General features: G+C 37.1%; 1 protein-coding gene across 1 annotated transcript; it reads left to right on the plus strand.

Moving 5' to 3' along the window:
• Positions 1-5,363: 5,363 nt before the first annotated feature.
• Positions 5,364-6,864, plus strand: LOC129926688 (uncharacterized; the record flags this gene model as incomplete). The annotated part of the gene is made up of 1 exon (XM_056032228.1): positions 5,364-6,864. A coding segment is annotated over one exon (633 nt), but the record flags the coding sequence as incomplete, so codon positions are not given.
• Between the last annotated feature and the right edge of the window lie 13,441 nt (positions 6,865-20,305).

Here is a 20,305-nt window from a genome sequence, read left to right on the forward strand (position 1 = left end):
GAACTCTATCAAGGATCGAACCTACTCTTCTTTTCTTTCATTCTAGATTCTCTGATTTTAATTTTACTTTTGAATCACATACTTCTAGGTCTCCATTTCTGTTTCCGGTTTATTTCCCGCTTTCCGTTATAAAAGTTTTACTAGCATTCTTGAAATTTAATCTGATTTTAACAAATCTAAAGACCAGTCCGGACTGGGGGGACGAACCCTGGCCGCCTACACCACTAGCTACACCACTAGCTACACCACTAGCTGGCCCTAGCGGAAGAATCAAGTATACTCGAGATCGGAGAGGGCGTAATCACCCGTTTGTTCATCTTAGATTGATCCGTTGGCAGATGTATGGTAAGAGTACTTTATCCTTAATGTTTAAATTTAAAGGTTGATAAAATAATTGGGGCTAAATTGTGGATAGGATGTGCCCCCCCCCCCTTTCTTGGACTACTTCATTGGATGAGGAAAAAAAAAAGAATTAAAGTATGGAATAACTTAAGTGAGGCAACTCAACGAGACATATACGTTTATTTACAGGACATCCCAGGTACACAACACAACATCTATCTTAGGCACAATCTCTCCATATTGGCTCTCTCCTTGGGCGGAAATCGTTCTCTTCCAATGTTCACATCCTTTCCAGTCTATTCTATAACAGTGCGCACCTTCTGCACTAGCTTAGATGGCGGTGCGCATGGCAGAGTTATAACAGTATTTTACCTAAAGGATCAAAGAAGTGTTTATTTGTGTGTACTGGGTACAAGAAGTTTTGGAGGAACGAAAACATTTTGTTTTTAGTAATCTTATAGGCTGCATATTACGGGCCAAAGAAGTGTGCGTGTATAATTGAGAGATTGCGTTACATAGTTTGCATTTCGTGAACAAAGTCTCTAGTCATCAAGTAAATCTAGATAATTAGTTAACTCGATGAATAAAAAAAAAGAAGAAATATGTGTGCTTATGCTAATAAGTGGGAGGCGCGGGGGCCGAGCGGTAAAGTGCCCCTGAGTCCAACCAGCTCTTATGGGTACCTGACATTAGTTGGGGAATAGTAAAGGCGGTTAGGGTTATTGATCGTTGTGCTGGCCACATGACACCCTCGTAAACCGTAGGCCACAGAATTAGTAAGAGCAGTTTCGCCGGGCTTAATATCTAAGCCACACGAGCAGGCCAGGTGCTGGACTTAGTTGTCAGAGGCTATTGGAGACGCATGCCATTAGGAGTATTTTATAGACAATGGGAGCTTAACCCCATTGACACCCCTGGCCATGACAACCTTTGAAACCACAGCCACAGAATTAGAAGACCTTTACATCATCTGCCCTATAGACCTCAACGTCTGAAAGGGGAGCTTTACTTTTTTTTACTATGCTAATAAGTCCATTATATGGGCTTTACATATCTGGGCAGTAAGCATTAAGTTATCAAATGAAATATATAATAATAGTAGTGTTGTGGGCTAATCTAATCTGACTTCGACTATGTATCAATTATTATTTAACATTAGCCACAGAACATTACAAGTTGAATATAGTTGATAACAACATTCAGTTCTATAAAATGATACTTTATTAACCACTGGGAAATCCGTCCAGTCTTCCTAAAACGTCGCTATATCTAATTACTATTCAACTACTATTCAAAACACAATCTACTTCTAACAAAACGCCATGTTGGTCTCTTGTTCGCCTCAGTCTACTACGTCATTAGTCTGTCTTACTACGTCATTACTTTTACCGTCACTAAAACTATACACTATCTATTTATCTAACAAAACTAACCTACTCTCTAAACTAGTACATTTCAGTAGGCCTATATGTAAACTAGACTTCAGCTCCTAGCTCTCAATATGTAAACTAGACTTCAGCTCCTAGCTCTCAATAGAATTGATGGAAACAAGTGAAAGTAGGTGTATTTTGTGGTGAACGGGTGGTTAAGCGCTTGGCTTTCCTGGGTTCGAATCTCAGTGAAGACTGTGATTTTGAATTTCGGGATTTTTAATGCACCCAACTGGGTACCTGACTTTAGACGGGGAAAGTAAAGACGGTTCGTCGTTGTGCTGGCCACATAACACCCTGCTTGTTAACCGTTGGCCAAAGAAACAGATGACCTTAACATCATCTGCCCTATAGATCGCAAGGTCTGAAAAGGGAACTTTACTATCAGTTAATAGATAATATCAGGAGAATAGAACTTTTGTTTTCTTTTAACTTATTATTAGGCTTCAATTTGGACCAACATGGCGACTTCATGTGATGTAGCGCATGTATTGAAATATTTCTGACTGTAAAACACAAATTATTTCAGGAAACGAGTGCGAGGCGTAATTCTAGTTCCAACACAATAAATAGATGCTAGTATTTCAATAGTGACGTTAGGCACACCTGGTGTCCACATCAATCTTGGCAGGGGAGACAAAACAATTCTTTTTTTTTTATCGTCATCCATTTACTTCCCTCTTTTTTGTTCTTCTCTCATAAATTCCTAAAAAATGCTGAATGTGTTTATTGTGTAAAACACACCACCATCACACGCGTTCATATTTTATAACACAAAAGAAGATCAAGTTTGTGTGAGAAATATGTTTTTACATACCTCAGACTCGACATGTCATCTAAAAATCTAAGGTCAAGGTTACTTGTGCTTGAGAAGTACGTATTTAACACCAGGACAGAATAGAGACAATGGATCCAGCATTCCTCTTGGTAGAAATGTCTGTGATTTTCAATAATTTTAGTTCTCTCGCCCTCAGTTTTAAGTAGACAAAGATCTCAAATTGAGCTTTCTACGAACTCTATTATTAATACTAAATGTTCTTTTATTGCGTGATTTAAAATGTTCTTATAACTATTATTGCTATTATTTCGCGAGTTTGTATGTAGTACAGCGCTTGGCTTCTGAAACAATGGGCTCGGGCTCGAATCCCGGTGAAGACTGGGATTTTGAATTCGGAGTTTTAGGACACTCCTGAGTCCACATAAAGATTAGTTAAGGAAAAGTCGTTGTGTAGGCAAGATGACACCATCGTTAACTGTTGGTGACCTTTTTATCATCTGTCACCTATATTGTAAGGTCTGAAAGGGCTACTTTACTTCTTTTTTTTCTACTTTTATTAATGTCATGTGTGAGTAGGGTTGACAATCCGGGGGGCACCCACGGTCCCTTTCATCACCATGTTTGTCTTTCATTTGCTTCCCTGTATGGTGCGCAGATGTAATTTGACCTTGGAGTACCGGAAATTTTCTTTGCTTTTGATGACATTGACTTTGTCCTTGACCTTATGACTCGGGAAAAGTGTGAGCGCTCGTAACAATATTTAAAATTGTAGATAGATCTACCTTTTGTGGTCAAAGAAAGTATCCTGGCGCTGTGACACTAGGAAAAATTAATATTTTGTCTAATATGCTCGAAGTTACAGTCATGTTAGCTGAAGTGATCACTTACATCTGGGCAGATTGGCTGCCAGAGAGGGATACACAGAGTTATTGTTGGGGCGTAGTGCAGCGAGAGTTTATGTTTTGACAAAAATCGCATGTCCCTACTTAGGCACGCACGTACGCACGCACACACACACACACACACACACACACGCAGGATCGATGAACGTCACGTACCTACTGGCTTGAACCGGTTGGCGAGAACGGCGTACAATGAACTGATAAGTTTTAGATCTTGGAATTGACTGATCGAATCGATTGCCACTAACTTCGAATTAGCCGATTTGTTCTTCACTAAAAAGAAAAAGAAACTAAAAACTAAAGTGAAGTCAAATCAAGCGGAATTTTGATTTATACGAGTTTCAATTATCTGTAGTTTATATACACACACTAAGAGAGAGAGAGAGAGAGAGAGACAGGGGAGCCCACTGGGAAAGCAAGAAAAGGAAGTATGGCCGGTTTAAAACTAAACGTTGAAGGGTAAATGTCCGAAGGTTTTTCGCTTCTTGAGAATTTTTGCCGTTGAGTGAATTTAATGCCGCAAAGGTAACCAACTGTCTTGAATAGACAGAAGTAAACTGTATATTCACCCGTCAATAAATAGCAGGGCCGGACTTAAGCATTGTGGGGCCCTATGCGAAACGGATTTCGCGGAGTCAAGTTTGGGTAGGGAAGCGGACAATAAGTGAAATTTAAGAGTTTTTATTAGAAAATAAATTCGTCTATGCATTTTATTCATTCTTTACTACGAACAGAATTACTTTACGAGCCTTGCTTGTAGCAAAGTCATACAGTATATCATGATAATTCTGTTTCCTACATAGATCACGCTCAATAGCAAGAATTACCAAATGTTTTAATCTATCTTTGAGAATTGTTGACCTCAAGTAATTCTTCATTAGTTTGAGGCGCGAGAAGCTTCTTTCATCAGATTACACAATTACGGCTAATGCATAATGCCACTTTATTTATCGCGCGTAGGATTGGCGTTTTCCATATTGAATGACACCCCAAAATTACAATTTTTGTCTATATATTTCCGTATATTTTAAGGACTTTTTCTTATATTTTGTAATTTCGGGAGATTTCCAGGAGCTCCTGGTAAATCGACAGGAGGGCGCTGGAAATCTGTTTTAAGTTATAATATGATTTAATTTAATAATTTATGCACCTAGAATTAGCGCGGGTCCTATGAAAGTGCGGGGCCTAATGCGGTCGCATAAGTTGCAGTGGCCTAAGGCCGGACCTGCAAAATAACGGCGTATGCTACGGCGCCGGTCTACCGGCCTGTTATAATCACAGTTGACAAGAACGGGAAACAAAATATCAGCTAGATGATGTTTAAATTCTGGTTTCTAAAATAAGTTTAAAAATAGGATGTGTCAGAGGAATGAGAGGGAAAAAAATCATAAAGATCATCAACCTTTTGTAAGCGTTTGACTTTGTAATTGTAGCGGGGAATATATATATATATATATATATATATATATATATATATATATATATATATATATATATATATATATATATATATATCAGTGCTTCTTTATGACGGTACGCACCGGTACGGCGTACTGGCACCTTTTTCAAAGTGGGGAAAAAAAATTACGTTTCTTGTATTTTAATGTTTATTATTTATTTATCAGTAGTTAAAAGTTAGGCAATCCACCACTGAGTACTGTCAAGTTTACAGGTCTATCTAGGGTACACAACTTTACTGCAACACATCAGCACAACCTCACTTCAGCAGAACACAACCTCACTCCAACACATCAGCACAACCTCACTGCAACACATCAGCACAACCTCACTGCAACACATCAACACAACCTCACTGCAACACAACACAACCTCACTGCAACACAACGCAACCTCACTGCAACACAACACAACCTCACTGCAATACAACACAACCTCACTGCAATACATTGACACAACCTCACTGCAACACAACGCAACCTCACTGCAACACAACACAACCTCACTGCAACACAACACAACCTCACTGCAACACAACACAACCTTCACTACTACTCAACACAACCTCACTGCAACACATCAAGACAACCTCACTGCAACACATCAAGACAACCTCACTGCAACACAACACAACCTCACTGCAACACAACACAACCTTCACTACTACTCAACACAACCTCACTGCAACACAACAACACAACCTCACTGCAACACATCAACACAACCTCACTGCAACACAACATAACCTCACTGCAACACAACACAACCTCACTGCAACACAACATAACCTCATTGCAACACAACACAACCTCACTGCAACACAACACAACTTTCACTACTACTCAACACAACCTCACTGCAACACATCAACACAACCTCACTGCAACACAACACAACCTCACTGGAACACAACACAACCTCACTGCAACACAACACAACCTCACTGCAACACAACACAACCTCACTGGAACACAACACACCCTCACTGCAACACAACACCACCTCACTGCAACACAACACAACCTCACTGGAACACAACACAACCTTCACTGCAAGTTCTTTTCGGTCAGCATGAACTATCCGTGAGTTATAAAAGATTGCATCATTTTCAACAACCAAACTATACACCCACATACACACCCACATACACACCCACATACACACCCACATAAAGACCTACGTTACACACCCACATACAGACCTACGTTACACACCCACCTACAGACCCACATACAGACCTACGTTACACACCCACATACAGACCTACGTTACACACCCACCTACAGACCCACATACAGACCTACGTTACACACCCACATACAGACCTACGTTACACACCCACATACAGACCCACATACAGACCTACGTTACACACCCACCTACAGACACACATACAGACCTACGTTACACACCCACATACAGACCCACATACAGACCTACGTTACACACCCACCTACAGACACACATACAGACCTACGTTACACACCCACATACAGACCTACGTTACACACCCACATACAGACCTACGTTACACACCCACCTACAGACCTACGTTACACACCCACATACAGACCTACGTTACACACCCACCTACAGACACACATACAGACCTACGTTACACACCCACATGCAGACCTACGTTACACACCCACGTACAGACCTACGTTACACACCCACCTACAGATCTACGTTACACACCCACGTACAGACCTACGTTACACACCCACATACAGACCTACGTTACACACCCACATACAGACCTACGTTACACACCCATATACAGACCTACGTTACACACCCACCTACAGACCTACGTTACACACCCACCTACAGACCTACGTTACACACCCACATACAGACCTACGTTACACACCCACCTACAGACCTACGTTACACACCCATATACAGACCTACGTTACACACCCACCTACAGACCTACCTTACACACCCACCTACAGACCTACGTTACACACCCACCTACAGACCTACGTTACACATCAATGAGAAGCTAAAACAATTGTTGCAGTATTTTAAAAGTTAAATTTCTTATTGTAGTACATGACGTTAAACGAACTTTTTACAAAGTAACAAAATACAGACGGTGCGCACTCTTATCTTATCTTATAAAATACAGACGTTAGAGAAGATGATTATGTACTGCGCGTGTCCCTAGGTCAATCTAGTCATGCATGTTAATCAACTACTTAAATTCTGTCAAGTCACTGGTTTTCCTGGCTGATTCAGGCAACCTATTCCATGCTTTAATAACACTAGAGAAGAAGGAGTATTAGTACAAATGTGTCCTAGCATATGGAACAAGGAATTAGATTAAGTGTTTCATCACACCCAGTGACATTACACGAACCAAAAGTGCTATCTAAGTTGTATTTTGTTTAAAATCTAGCTGAGTTAGTGGTAAAGCGCTTTGCTTCCGAACCGTGGGTACCGGGTTCGAATCCTGGTGATTTTTTATTTCTGGATCTATCTAATGTGTACCTGACATTAGTTGGGGAAAATTAAAGGCGGTTGGTTTTGGGCTGGCCACATGACACCCTCGTTAACCGTGGGCCACAGAAACAGATGACCTTTATCTGCCCTATAGATTGCAAGGTCTGAAAGTGGAACTTTATATTTTAAATTTACATCTAGAATAATCGAGAGCATGATAATAAAGAAATTCCTAAGATGTGTGCACGTTCATTTTGTGCGGAGTTAAACATGTGAATGAAGTTGATAACACGTTTTCCATTTCTCTGGCTGTCACACGCTACTACTGCAGTGCACTTTGCGTGAGTGCTGTGTTGATACAAAACAGATGTCCATTAAATAACAACTATGTCAGGGCCAGAGCTTTGAAATCACTAACAGGTCAAGGCTGATGAGAAACAGCTTGAATAAGGATCGTCCGCTTATTCGCAAAAATGCTTGTTTGTAGGTGTGTGTACATAGATCTAGATCTAGATCCTATTTGGCAGGAGTAGATTTGGGCATGATGTAACTTCATGCGAAACAACAAAAGGTCGTAAAAAAAAAAGTGGCCAGATGCATAACAAAAAGTGCAACCAGTTACTAACCAGTAATTTATAAAAAAATATAATTTTAAGATTTCCAGAAGAAGACTATATATCTGGTTTACATGTAAACATTTAATTTTAAGTTTGTTGTAGTGTTTGGCCATATTGACAAAGTCAATGTCATTGTGTCAGAGATTCATTGAAAGTCAAAAAAAAAAATAGATAAAAGTCTTATCTGAAAACTAAGTGCTATCAATTATACGGTTAAGAAAAGAAAAATTAACTATTGGTAATTGATAATTTTGTTTGATATCGACAAAGGGAAAGAAATAGTGCTTGTCTGATGTGATGGTATAAGTTGAACTAGTCCCCTTTTCTTTATACTTTGTGTAGAGAATTAGACCTCCAGCTCGAATTCAAGTCCTACAACTTTTTTTTTTTATAAAATTCATTTAAAAAGCGATCACGGTAACATCCCCTGAAATTACCCCCCCCCCCCCCTTTTTTTTTTTTTCAAACTGGTCCAGACAAGTGATAGGATCATAGCGTATTGAGAAAGTTAACAGCATAAAATTATGTTAAACAAAAACAATTGATATTTCTAATCGCGCAGATTTATTATTGGTAATCTAGATATATTACAAATTTAATTACATGACTGATTGAAACTAATTGATACAATTACACTTAATATAAGCTTTGATGTTGATTTTTTTGTTGTATGTTTTTTTTTAGTATTTTATTTTTCATCTTTCTTTTAAATTTTAAGCTAAGAAGAAATAAAAGCACTGAGTATCATGAAATTATTACTCATTAGAGATTGTAGCAGAATTGATTGAAGTGAGATGGAACTGTCGCTAGGAAAGAAAATCTTTTGGTTGCTAAATGGAGCTACACCGTTTGTTAGTCACATACACCTGGTTGAAAGTAGAGTTCCAAATTTAGACAACTGTTCAATGAGAGAGGGGATATAATCTCACTGGCATATCTAAAGTTTTAACATATGTGTTCAGCTGATTTAACTCTCTCCTAATTGGCGATGCCAACGTTGATTTGACCACTGGCGGATCCAAGGGAAGGGGGCGGACGAATTTTAGTAAAGAAATCACACAATTTGTATACGAATTTATTAATCGTGTTAATAATATATACTAATTATGTATATTTCAACCTGAAAATGCGGTTCTGCAGTGAAGAATGCAAAAAAACAACAACAAAAAACAACGCTACTGGGGAAGCTTCCAGCGCTCCCCCAGGCCCCCTAGCTGTCAAGAGAAAGGCCTCAAAATGGCTGTTTGTGTGTGTGTGTGTGTGTGTGTGTGTTTTCGCCGAAGGTTGAGAAACACTGCTTTTATCTATCTATCTATCTATCTATCTATCTATCTATATCTAAATATATATGCTGAACGCGCGTTTATGCTTAGGGTTTACTGGGCGTTAGGGTAAGGTTTTGGAAAAAAATCGCCCCCCCCCCTCCAAAGTTCTGGATCCGCTAGTGGATTTGACCCCCATTAAATAAAATTGGTTTTGGATTTATAAACTTTAATATGTGCTGTGTTAAGAGAGCATGCATTCTCATATAATTCAATACCAAAAAGTTAGTTAAGCTCAATCATAACAGGATAGTGAAATACAAATGATCAAAATGAATAATACTATCGAAACGAGGAAAATAATTACGGAGAGAAAGAGTTAAACCTTGGATTTTAAAACTAGACAGACACACCGCATGAAGGATTTTCATAAACTGAGTCTTTGTTGGGGTACAAAATGCGGGTGTATTGATAATCTATGACTATGTGCATTGTATACAGAATTGTTTTTGAAATGTTAGCATTGCAGAATACAATGTGTAAGTTCTTATCTTGTAGCACAAAGTAGTTGAATTATTTAGTAGGTAACATACATACCCATCCTTGAGATTATTTACTTTGTCTATTTATTTTAAAAATCTCTCCCATTCTATTAAATCTCCACCGGACCTTTTTTTTTTTTTTTTTCTTAATTTATATTCCATTATGTCACCCCCATATTTCTCCAACAAGCGTGCTCTTGTTTTTTTGTTTTTTTTAAACTTATTTAAATATCTCGAAGAATGTAAACCGGATCTCAAAAATTAAAAAGGAAACCAAGAGAAGATTACTCTGGTCAACTATTATATTACAGTCTTAAAAATTTCTAAGATGAAGTTGCAGTATATAACAAGATTTAACTAGCGATTCGTGTTCATCCCTAGCGATTTTCACCATAGCTTATATCAAGAGGATTTCTTAAAGGCAGTATGTGAGTACAACTGACAGCACCGGGACGCCCACAACTCCCTTTATAATTTTATTATTATTTTGTTTTTCTGATTATTTCCGGTTTTAAAATAGTTTAAAGTGGCAATCAAATGATTAACACTGAAAACTGGAAATTGTCCAAGGTTGAAGAAGTTTCATTATATTATACTTTTAAGCTCGTTAAATAGACTACCAGCTAATGAAAGATGACGAAATAAATACAGAAACAATGACCAATTAAATTATGAACATTTTATGTATAATATTTATGCACTTTATTTTTTTATTATTACTATAACATACCAACCTACACTACCAAAATTTTCAAACTTCGAGTCATTAAGAAAGCACATTTTTGTTTCATTTACGTAGAAGATGTCTAAATAACAATAACAAATGCTATTTCATTCTATGTTCACGAGCTATTTCTTTCAATGTAGACCTTTAAGTGTTAATTCTTCTTATATAAAAGTACTATTTCTTTCTTAATACAAGTGCTGTTTATTCCTGTACTTTTAACATCTAGCTCTTAATGAAAGTCATTCTAGCACATTCTAATAAAATATTTTTTTACAAATTAAACAAGAACATAAAATTAAAATGCTAATTAACTTTAGTCATGCCAGTATTAGAATATGCATCCTCTGTTTGGGACCCCTCAACTCAAGAAAACATAAAGTAACTAGAACAAATACAAAATAGAGCAGTGAGATTTATAACAAACGAATAATCACATTTTATTACAATAAAACAATTAGTAAAATCACTAAACTTAGAGACACTTCAAGATAGAAGAATAAAAAGTAAAGTAGCTATAATACATAAAACACTTAACCATAATTTACAAATAGAAAAACAAAACCTGATGAAATACCCAGAAAGACCCAAAGTTAGAGGCACATTTCTTTTTCCATACGCTAGAACAAATTCATACAAGTGCTCCTTCTTCCCTAGTGCTATTTGAGAATGGAATGGGTTGCCTAAATGAGCCACGAAAACCAACGCCTTGGCAGAGTTTAAGTCATTGATTAACAAGCATGACTAGATTGACACATGAAATGCGTAGGGCGTAATTATCTTCTTTTTTGAAGTAATGCCTGTAATATATAAGATAAGAAGATGTATCGAGCATTTTTCGCTAATTCTAGTAGTGTTTCTCTCTTTCGATTTTTCCCTCTCTCTCTCTCTCTCTCTCTCTTTCCCTTCTTATCTCTTTCCTTAGTCTTATTAGATGCAACCTTTGAAGAGCTTGAAGTTTGTGTACAAATTGCTGACACACCATGTGATGAGAACACGTGATATTTGACAATGGGTGTGTGTCTAGAGTGTCGTCCATTTCCTCACAACATTCTTAACATAAGAAGGGAAAAAGTTTTTCTTTTCAAATGTTTTTCAATTAATTTAATGCCTGCACTCGTCTTAATGGTTATTAAATAAATTTAGCATTTAAGAAATAATTGCTTTAAACGATGACGGACAGTAATATAATCCCCAGAATTCCCAAGAAACTGTAGAAAACCAGTTTCAATAGTGTTCTATTTAGGCTGACTGGAAACAAGATTGTCCTCTATTTGGTATAATTTATAAGTTAAATGGCGCCCACGCCTTATTGCGTATTCTAATTCGAGTTTATTGCTTTCATTATTAGTTTTTATACACCAGTTTCGTCAGGCTTTTTATTAAATTATCTCGATCTAGACCTATCACTCAATCATTAAGATCTTTCTCCATTGCTGATACTTTGAGTAGCGCCAAACTGCTAAGTTTGATAATTTGAAAAATTGTAGGCGTTATAAATGTCTATTCTCTTTTTTCTAATCTCTTTGACAGGAGAAAAAAAGAAGAATAGCACTCTCTTGAAACAATTAAAGACACAGCCTAAAAGCCACTCAGCTAACTAAAACTCTTGCAGCTATTCACTTGCCTTTAAAATGTATATCCATAACAAATGATCAGGTTGTGAATTATGACGAATGCTAAATCTGGGAATGCTCAACAGTTAAATCTGCCTTGATTTTGTTCATTTGTTTTCGAGGTCAATGTGGAGAATGCGATTGTTGACGATTTCTTGGGCAGTTACGTATGAGCTTTAATCCTAAGTTGCACGTCGTGATGTTGCCAACATTTCATATAATAATAATAATAATAATCTTTATTGTCCGTACGGAAATTTGTCTTACAATTTGTGCATTACACCAAACAAAAAACCTTATAACTATAAGAAACCAAAGTGTACATTCACACCAGACTCACTCATAATTTACATGTGACAAAGTTTATACCAGATTGTTCTTATTTAATGATTTGATTGCCAGGGGAACAAAAGAGTGTTTGTGTCTGTTTGTCTTTGCTATCGGTTTCTTGTATCTCTTTTATGATGGTAAAATCACAAAATCCTGACACAAAGGATGATTCTTTATTTCGAGGATCTTGTTAGCTTTTTTATAGATGTTTGTCTCAAACAACTGCCCAAATGGGGTTTGTTTTTTGCCAATAATTTTACCAGCAGCATTTAGGATTCTATAAAGTTTATTTTTATTTTTAGTCAGTAGGTGCAGTGCGGTGCGTTCGTTATAGGTGATGTACAAGGAAAGTGCGTTCATTATAGGTGATGTACAAGGAAAGTGCGTTCATTATAGGTGATGTACAAGGAAAGTGCGTTCATTATAGGTGATGTACAAGGAAAGTGATGTCAGAAACGAGAAAGAAAACACTACCAACGCCATGCTCTTGAATGTGTATTTTAACTTTACAAGTGCTATCTAGATAAACATTGTTTCTGAGCTACATGGCTTGCTTGATTTATTTCCATGTAGTGTTCGTATTAGATATTATAATAGAATCAATCACCACTGATGTAGACATTATTGAAGCTATTCCTTGTCAAATATCAGCTCCATTACACTCTTCAATATATTTTTCTCTTGAACCTATCACCAAAAACACTGTGGACATTCTTCTGTTCTTTACGTGGGATAGTCTCATCCGCAAGACGAACGATATGCATTCATAAGCTGGCATTGGCACTTACGCCATTTCTACTCTACTATTCAAATTAAATTAATCAAGTCTTATCTGTGTTGCGGTTCTTTCATTCTGAGATAGTCATTTTGAATAATTTAGTTTGCTTTCATCTATTCATCTGGATAGACACCGTTCCTTGCATATAAATTTTGTTAGGTCTCATGAGGATTCTGTGTGTAATAACACATATGTTTATAAGGTATCTATCTATCTATCTATCTATCTATCTATCTATCTATCTATCTATCTATCTATCTATCTATATCTTAACTAAATATGTAAGAAGACCATTATTTTTTCTTCCTTTTGTTGAAATGTCAAAACTGTATTTCTAATCTAGTGATCATGATTCGTCCATGCAGCATATTCGTGCTATCGGCGCTAGCTTTAACTCGACTTTAACTTAATGTTGATATAGATATACAGAACGATTTTTACGATGCGTTCGATAGAACCTCTTTCAATGGCAGGCCCGTCCATTCTTTTTTGTTGTATTCCCATTGCTTACTCTGTCTACCACTTCTTATTTTTCCTGGTACTGTTCCCTGAAGGAAGGTCTTGCGAGCCCCGAAGACCTTATAATATAGCCATAGAGTTTTAATTTGCGTTTTTTTTTTGTACACTAGTTAGCAGGTCATCGTGGGGTCCAATGGCTGCAGTAGCTCTGTCTCTAATCTCTTCGTTTGTGATGCGGTCTTTTTAAATGTGATACCTCTTGGCTTTTTCTGCTTTTATTCTAGAGAACAATTTTTATGTTACTTTTTCAAGGACAAGAACAAACGAAAAACAGAGAGTGATAGCAAGCATCAGATAAATAAACTGTGGGACAATGAATTCTTAGTCATTGCGACACTATATCAAGTTGAAATAGAAAGCTCTGAGTTACGGAAAGACAAATAATATTTAATGCAAAGGAGTTATGAAAGTTTGACATAGCTTTTGAAGCATCGTACGAAATTGACTCTTTCTTTTCATACATCCAGTCTGCCATAAGGAAATCTGTCTTACAATGTGTGCAGTACACCAAACAAAAGATTATAACTATAGAGAAACAAAATATACATTTACACCAGACACACTCATAATTTACATGTGAAAAGTTTATATCAGATTGTTTCTATTTAATGATTTGATTGCAAGGGGAACAAAAGAGTGTTTGTGTTTGTCTTTGCTATCGGTGTCTTGTATCTCTTTTGTGATGGTAAAATCACAAAATCCTGACCCAAAAGGGTGATTTTTTTATTTCTAAAATCTTTTTAGCTTTTTTATGGATGTTTGTCTCAAACAGCTGCCCAAATGGGGTTTGATTTTTGCTAACGACTTTACCAGCAGCATTTAGGATTCTATGAAGTTTATCTTTATTTTTAATGTTCAGATTGCCTTACCAGGCAGTGATATTAAAACTTAAAATATTGCAGATGTGAGCGTAATAAAACATAGCCCAGTCCTTTTCGCTAACATTAAACTATGCCATTTTTTCTAAGTAATCTATATTAATACTATAATATTCTGTCTTAATACCATGACACTTTGTTGTTGATGTTTCACTACTAATTGCGGAACAAAGGCTCCTTTCATTTATATCCCGGGAAGAGACTTTTCAAGGGACCTCGATAACTATCAACCTCTCGAATTTAGACTCCTTTAGCACCCCTCCCTATAAGTAAATATCAACACTTTTTCATATCGCTGTGGAGCCCTATTTTGGAGAGACACTCTCTCCCACATATATTGCAGGTCAAGGTGGCTTTCGCTTTGGTGGTAAAGGAGCCGGTTATTTTCCGTGACGCACGCTTTTGTTCAAGAGCTGAGGCCCATGTTTTCTCGCTGTCTATAGCTTTCTTGGTCACCGCTCTCCAACTAGTGCAGTCTAAGGCTATGTCTTCCCAATGGTCAGTATCAATGTTTACTGATTTTAAATCCCATTTTATCACATCCATATTCCGATAGGGCTGAACATCTTGCCATTATGTGTTCAATTGACTTCGATGCAAACATCGAAATTCGGTTAATAATTTCCTCGTGAGCCTGTCAAGGTCATGTAGGTCGGTGTCAGTCCATTTGATGACACCGAACGTGTAAAGGTGCACTGGGACGGTTCAGCTATTTATTATTTATTATTTTATTATTATTATATGTGTGTGTGTGCAAGTAAACATAGCAAGCCCACATCATCAGTCATTTAGTCTCTAGATAGAATGCTTTAGTAAATGTCGGATGTCACGCCCAAAGAGGAACAAAATGAAGAGACAGTTACGCGATCAACTGACTGTCTGGGAAATAGGAGACTTGTTTATACTAAAAAAAAGAGCGCTATTTTAAATAATACATCGTTTTTCAATACTGCATGAACAAGATACTCGCCATTGTAAAGCAACCGGCTAATATTTCTTGTAACAAAAATTGCATTGTCATTTTATATCGAAATATTCAACATAAATGTTGTAGGAAATACTATCATATTTTGTACAATGTCAGAAAACATGTTCAGCTTTTTACACCCACATACAGTGACATTTATCTCACCTCTCTCTCTCTGTCTCTCTCTTATCCTATCTCTACGTATTAGTTCTCTTTGATTCTTTACACGTGAGGCTATCTATTCTACTTCTTGAATGACAAACACTGACAGAAAATATGAATCTCACTTGACATTGCATGATCAAATTTCCCATCGTATCATTTAAAAACAAAACTTCAGAACAGCATCATATATTTATAATTTCCCATGTTCATGAACTTAAAACAAAACAACATGAAAATGTCAGAGTGAAAGTTATGCGTTTTTTATAATGTATAAATAAACCTTATGATCCAGGAGGCAGGTAAAATTAAAATCACCGCTTTTTTTGTTGTTGTTGTTGTTGTTGTGGTCAATGAGTGAACGAAATAAAAAAGAACAGACTACGTTGGGCAGGTCACCTTGAAATAATGTCAGATAACAGAGGGGCGAAAATCGTATACAGGCAAAAACCAAAAGGCAGGCGACCCAAAGGCAGACCCCGAATGCGATGGATAGATGACGTGGAAGCAGATCTGAAGCAGCTTGGGGTTAGGGCGTGGAGACGAAAGACCCAGGAGAGATCTGAATGGAAGGATGTGTTAAAGCAGGCCAGAGCCCTCCATGGGCTGTAGCGCCACTGGGATGGATGGATGGATGTTGTGGTCAATGGTTTACTTGTGCTTTTTTTTTATAAAAAAAAAAGGTGCCGGTACTCGGTGATGGATCGCCTAACTTTTAACCACTAATTAATTAATAATAAACTTTAAAATACAAGAAAAGTAATAGTGGTGTTAATTGACCAAATCGAACGTCTTCCCCCACCTTTCCCCTCACACACACAGAAGCCAAGAGGCCAATTTAGTAGCCGTTTAATTATCTGAACTTAAGACCTACCATGTGACATATCATCGCAGAGTCTTAAGACCTACCATGTGACATATCATCGCAGAGTCTTAAGACCTACCATGTGACATATCATCGCAGAGTCTTAAGATCTACCATGTGACATATCATCGCAGAGTCTTAAGACCTACCATGTGACATATCATCGCAGAGTCTTAAGACCTACCATGTGACATATCATCGCAGAGTCTTAAGACCTACCATGTGACATATCATCGCAGAGTCTTAAGACCTACTATGTGACATATCATCGCAGAGTCTTAAGACCTACCATGTGACATATCATCGCAAAGTCTTAGCCAGGGTTTGAACTCGATTTCTTCACGAGCTTTGTCACTTAAATTATAACTTACTCTTCCTTTACCTTCACATACCCCTTAGTCTGTTTGGGGCACAAGATCTGTTTACCGTCTTTCTCCGTTCTGTCCTTTGCCATGGATATATTCTGGTTCAATGAGAGGCCCGTCCATTCTTTTATGTTGTCTTCGTCGCGTTCTCTGTCTGCCTCTTCTTTTTTCTCGTTCTGTTCCTTGAAGGAAAATCTCTACGAGCCCTGAGAACCTTGTAATATGTCCGTGGGGTTTTAGTTTGCGTTTTTTTTGACAGCAGGTCATCGTGGTCATCCTGTTTCTAATCTTTTCGTTTGTGTTGCTGTCTTTGTAAGTGATACTTAAGATTTTCTGTAGCATCTCAATTCCATTGCTAGGATGGATTGATAAATTAAGGAACCCTAACACATTGTTTGAGGAAAAAATAAAGGCGGTTGGTCGTTATGCTGGCCACATGACACCCTGGTTAACCGTGGGCCACAGAAACAGATGCCCCACATAGATCACAAGATCTGAAAGGGGAACTTAACTTTTTTCCCTTTTATTTCATTGGCGAGAGTGATCTTTCTTCGTGTTATCTTGAGATGATTTATTTTGCCTATTTATTTCAAACTTTCTACCATTCTTACTCTTATTCATTTCTTGACGTTTTTCTTTAGGATTTATTACGTCGCTACCACATTTCTTTATATTGCTTTTTCCCCCTTTTACTGCATCTGAAAGGGGAACTTTACTTTTTTTTTATTGTTTGAAGAATGTAAATGTGATCTTATCTTATATTATATTATACAGACGTTACTTCAAAAAGAAGATGATTACGTCCTACGCGTCATGCATTCAGTCATGCATGTTAACCAATGACTTAAATTCTGCTAAGTCACCGGTTTTCCTGGCTAGCTCGGGCAACCCATTCCATGCTCTAATAGCACTAGCGAAGAAGAAGCATTTGTACAAATTTGTCCTAGCATATGGGACGAGGAATGTGACTTTATCTTTGTGTCTTACAAATCAAGCTGTAGCGAAGAGTAGATTACAGCTGTAACTTTTAGTGGGGTAATCCCCAATATGTGTCGCATGAAATTGTAATGGAATATTAAAGCTTGAGTTGACACTGCCCTGCGTTAACTTCACAAGCAAAACAAAAAGAAAATATTTAAAAAAAAAGATTATATTGAGTGAAGGGGGAGCATCGTTCAATTGCTGCCTTCTCTTTCTCAGTTTGCAAGTTTTATCTCCACTTTTTCTATATAAAACAACATACTAAATTACCACTAATTTATTTACTAATTTATTGAACTGATTGGTTATTTTTTTAAATTGCTTCATGTGTTGTCATCGACTATGTGCAAAATTTGATCTGAGAATGGGAAGTGAAGTAAAAAAGGTTTTCAAACAATCTACCCAGACAGACGGACGGAATGAGTTAATATAAGCTTTGTCAAATTCGAGCTGGGCTTTAAACCTACACTTTTGCCATTTCTGTGTCTGATAAGCTATTTATACCCCATCGATGTTCAAACCACGGTCCTTGGGTCATATTTGGTTCGTAAATTCCCGTGACGGGGGGGGGGGGGGGGCAACGAAACCTCTGAACACAGTATGATAATGCGCTCAGACTCGGGGCGACCGGTCATTTCATCCCCGGTCACTTCATCCCCCGTTCATTTCATCCCCGGTCACTTCATCCCCCGTTCATTTCATCCCCCGTTCATTTCATCCCCGGTCACTTCATCCCCCGCTCATTTCATCCCCCGCTCATTTCATCCCCCGCTCATTTCATCCCCAATTAAATATCTTTCTTTGTTCATTGTTTAATTGTGCTGTTAAGGCTTTGACATTAATCCAAATTTTATCTAATGTATAAATATGATTATGTAGAATGCTTTTTAATATTTTTTGACATGTTACTAATGTGTTTATAGTGTTTCCTCTTCCACTTTGCATTCTTGATGAGAAATCTTATAATATATTGTAACTCTGGGTGTGTACATAGCTATAGGGCTTCTAGTGGATGTGGGGGATGTAATATTATAATATTATCCTGAACATGACGTAATGATCAAAGGCCAAGTTTTGGTGGAAGTAGTGAAAATCATTTCAGAGATAGAAGTGCGATTACAATAATAATGACCGTGCCACTGATAACTTATCACCAAAGGCAAAGGTGTGGTGGAAGTACGACCATGTTTCACTTAATTTTATTTTTCAATCGCTCTTTCTTGAACTTGGGTGCGTTATTTTTAGCCCTGATATAAGGTTTTAGTGTTGTTTTTTTCTAATAAAGGTTGACTTCACCCATATGAGGATAATACTTTTTTTACATTACCTCTATATTTATACATGTTAAATTTTTATACTTTATAATGGCATTTAATTTTAAATGTTATTCTTATCTAATGTGTTACACTTTTTGTCATTTAAATAAAAAATGAATATATTAAATATTGCTCATTTCATGATTTTTACAATAACTATTTGCTAGATAAAATGATCAGATGATGAAAATAACATCTCTTGCTGATCATAGAATATCTCTTGCTGATCACAGAATATCTCTTGCTGATCATAGAATATCTCTTGCTGATCATAGAACATCTCTTACTGATCATAGAAGATCTCTTGCTGATCAAAGAATATCTCTTGCTGATCATAGAACATCTCTTACTGATCAAAGAATATCTCTTGCTGATCAAAGAATATCTCTTGATGATCACAGAAGATCTCTTGCTGATCACAGAATATCTCTTACTGATCATAGAATATCTCTTGATGATCATAGAACATCTCTTTCTGTTCATAGAAAATCTCCTACTGATCACAGAATATCTCTTGCTGATCATAGAACATCTCTTTCTGTTCATAGAAAATCTACTGATCACAGAATATCTCTTACTGATTATAGAATATCTCTTGCTGATCATAGAATATCTCTCGCTGATCATAGAATATCTCTCGCTGATCATAGAATATCTCTCACTGATCATAGAATATCTCCTACTGATCACAGAATATCTCTTACTGATCACAGAAATCTCTTGCTGATCATAGAATATCTCTTGCTGATCATAGAACATCTCTTGCTGATCATAGAATATCTCTCACTGATCATAGAATATCTCCTACTGATCACAGAATATCTCTTACTGATCACAGAACATCTCTTGCTGATCATAGAATATCTCTCGCTGAACATAGAACATCTCTTGCTGATCATAGAATATCTCTTACTGTTCATAAAATATCTCCTACTGATCACAGAATATCTCTTACTGATCACAGAACATCTCTTGCTGATCATAGAATATCTCTCGCTGATCATAGAACATCTCTTGCTGATCAT

The sequence above is a fragment of the Biomphalaria glabrata genome, chromosome 6, assembly GCF_947242115.1.
Source record: "Biomphalaria glabrata chromosome 6, xgBioGlab47.1, whole genome shotgun sequence".
Classification (NCBI taxonomy): Eukaryota; Metazoa; Mollusca; class Gastropoda; family Planorbidae; genus Biomphalaria; species Biomphalaria glabrata.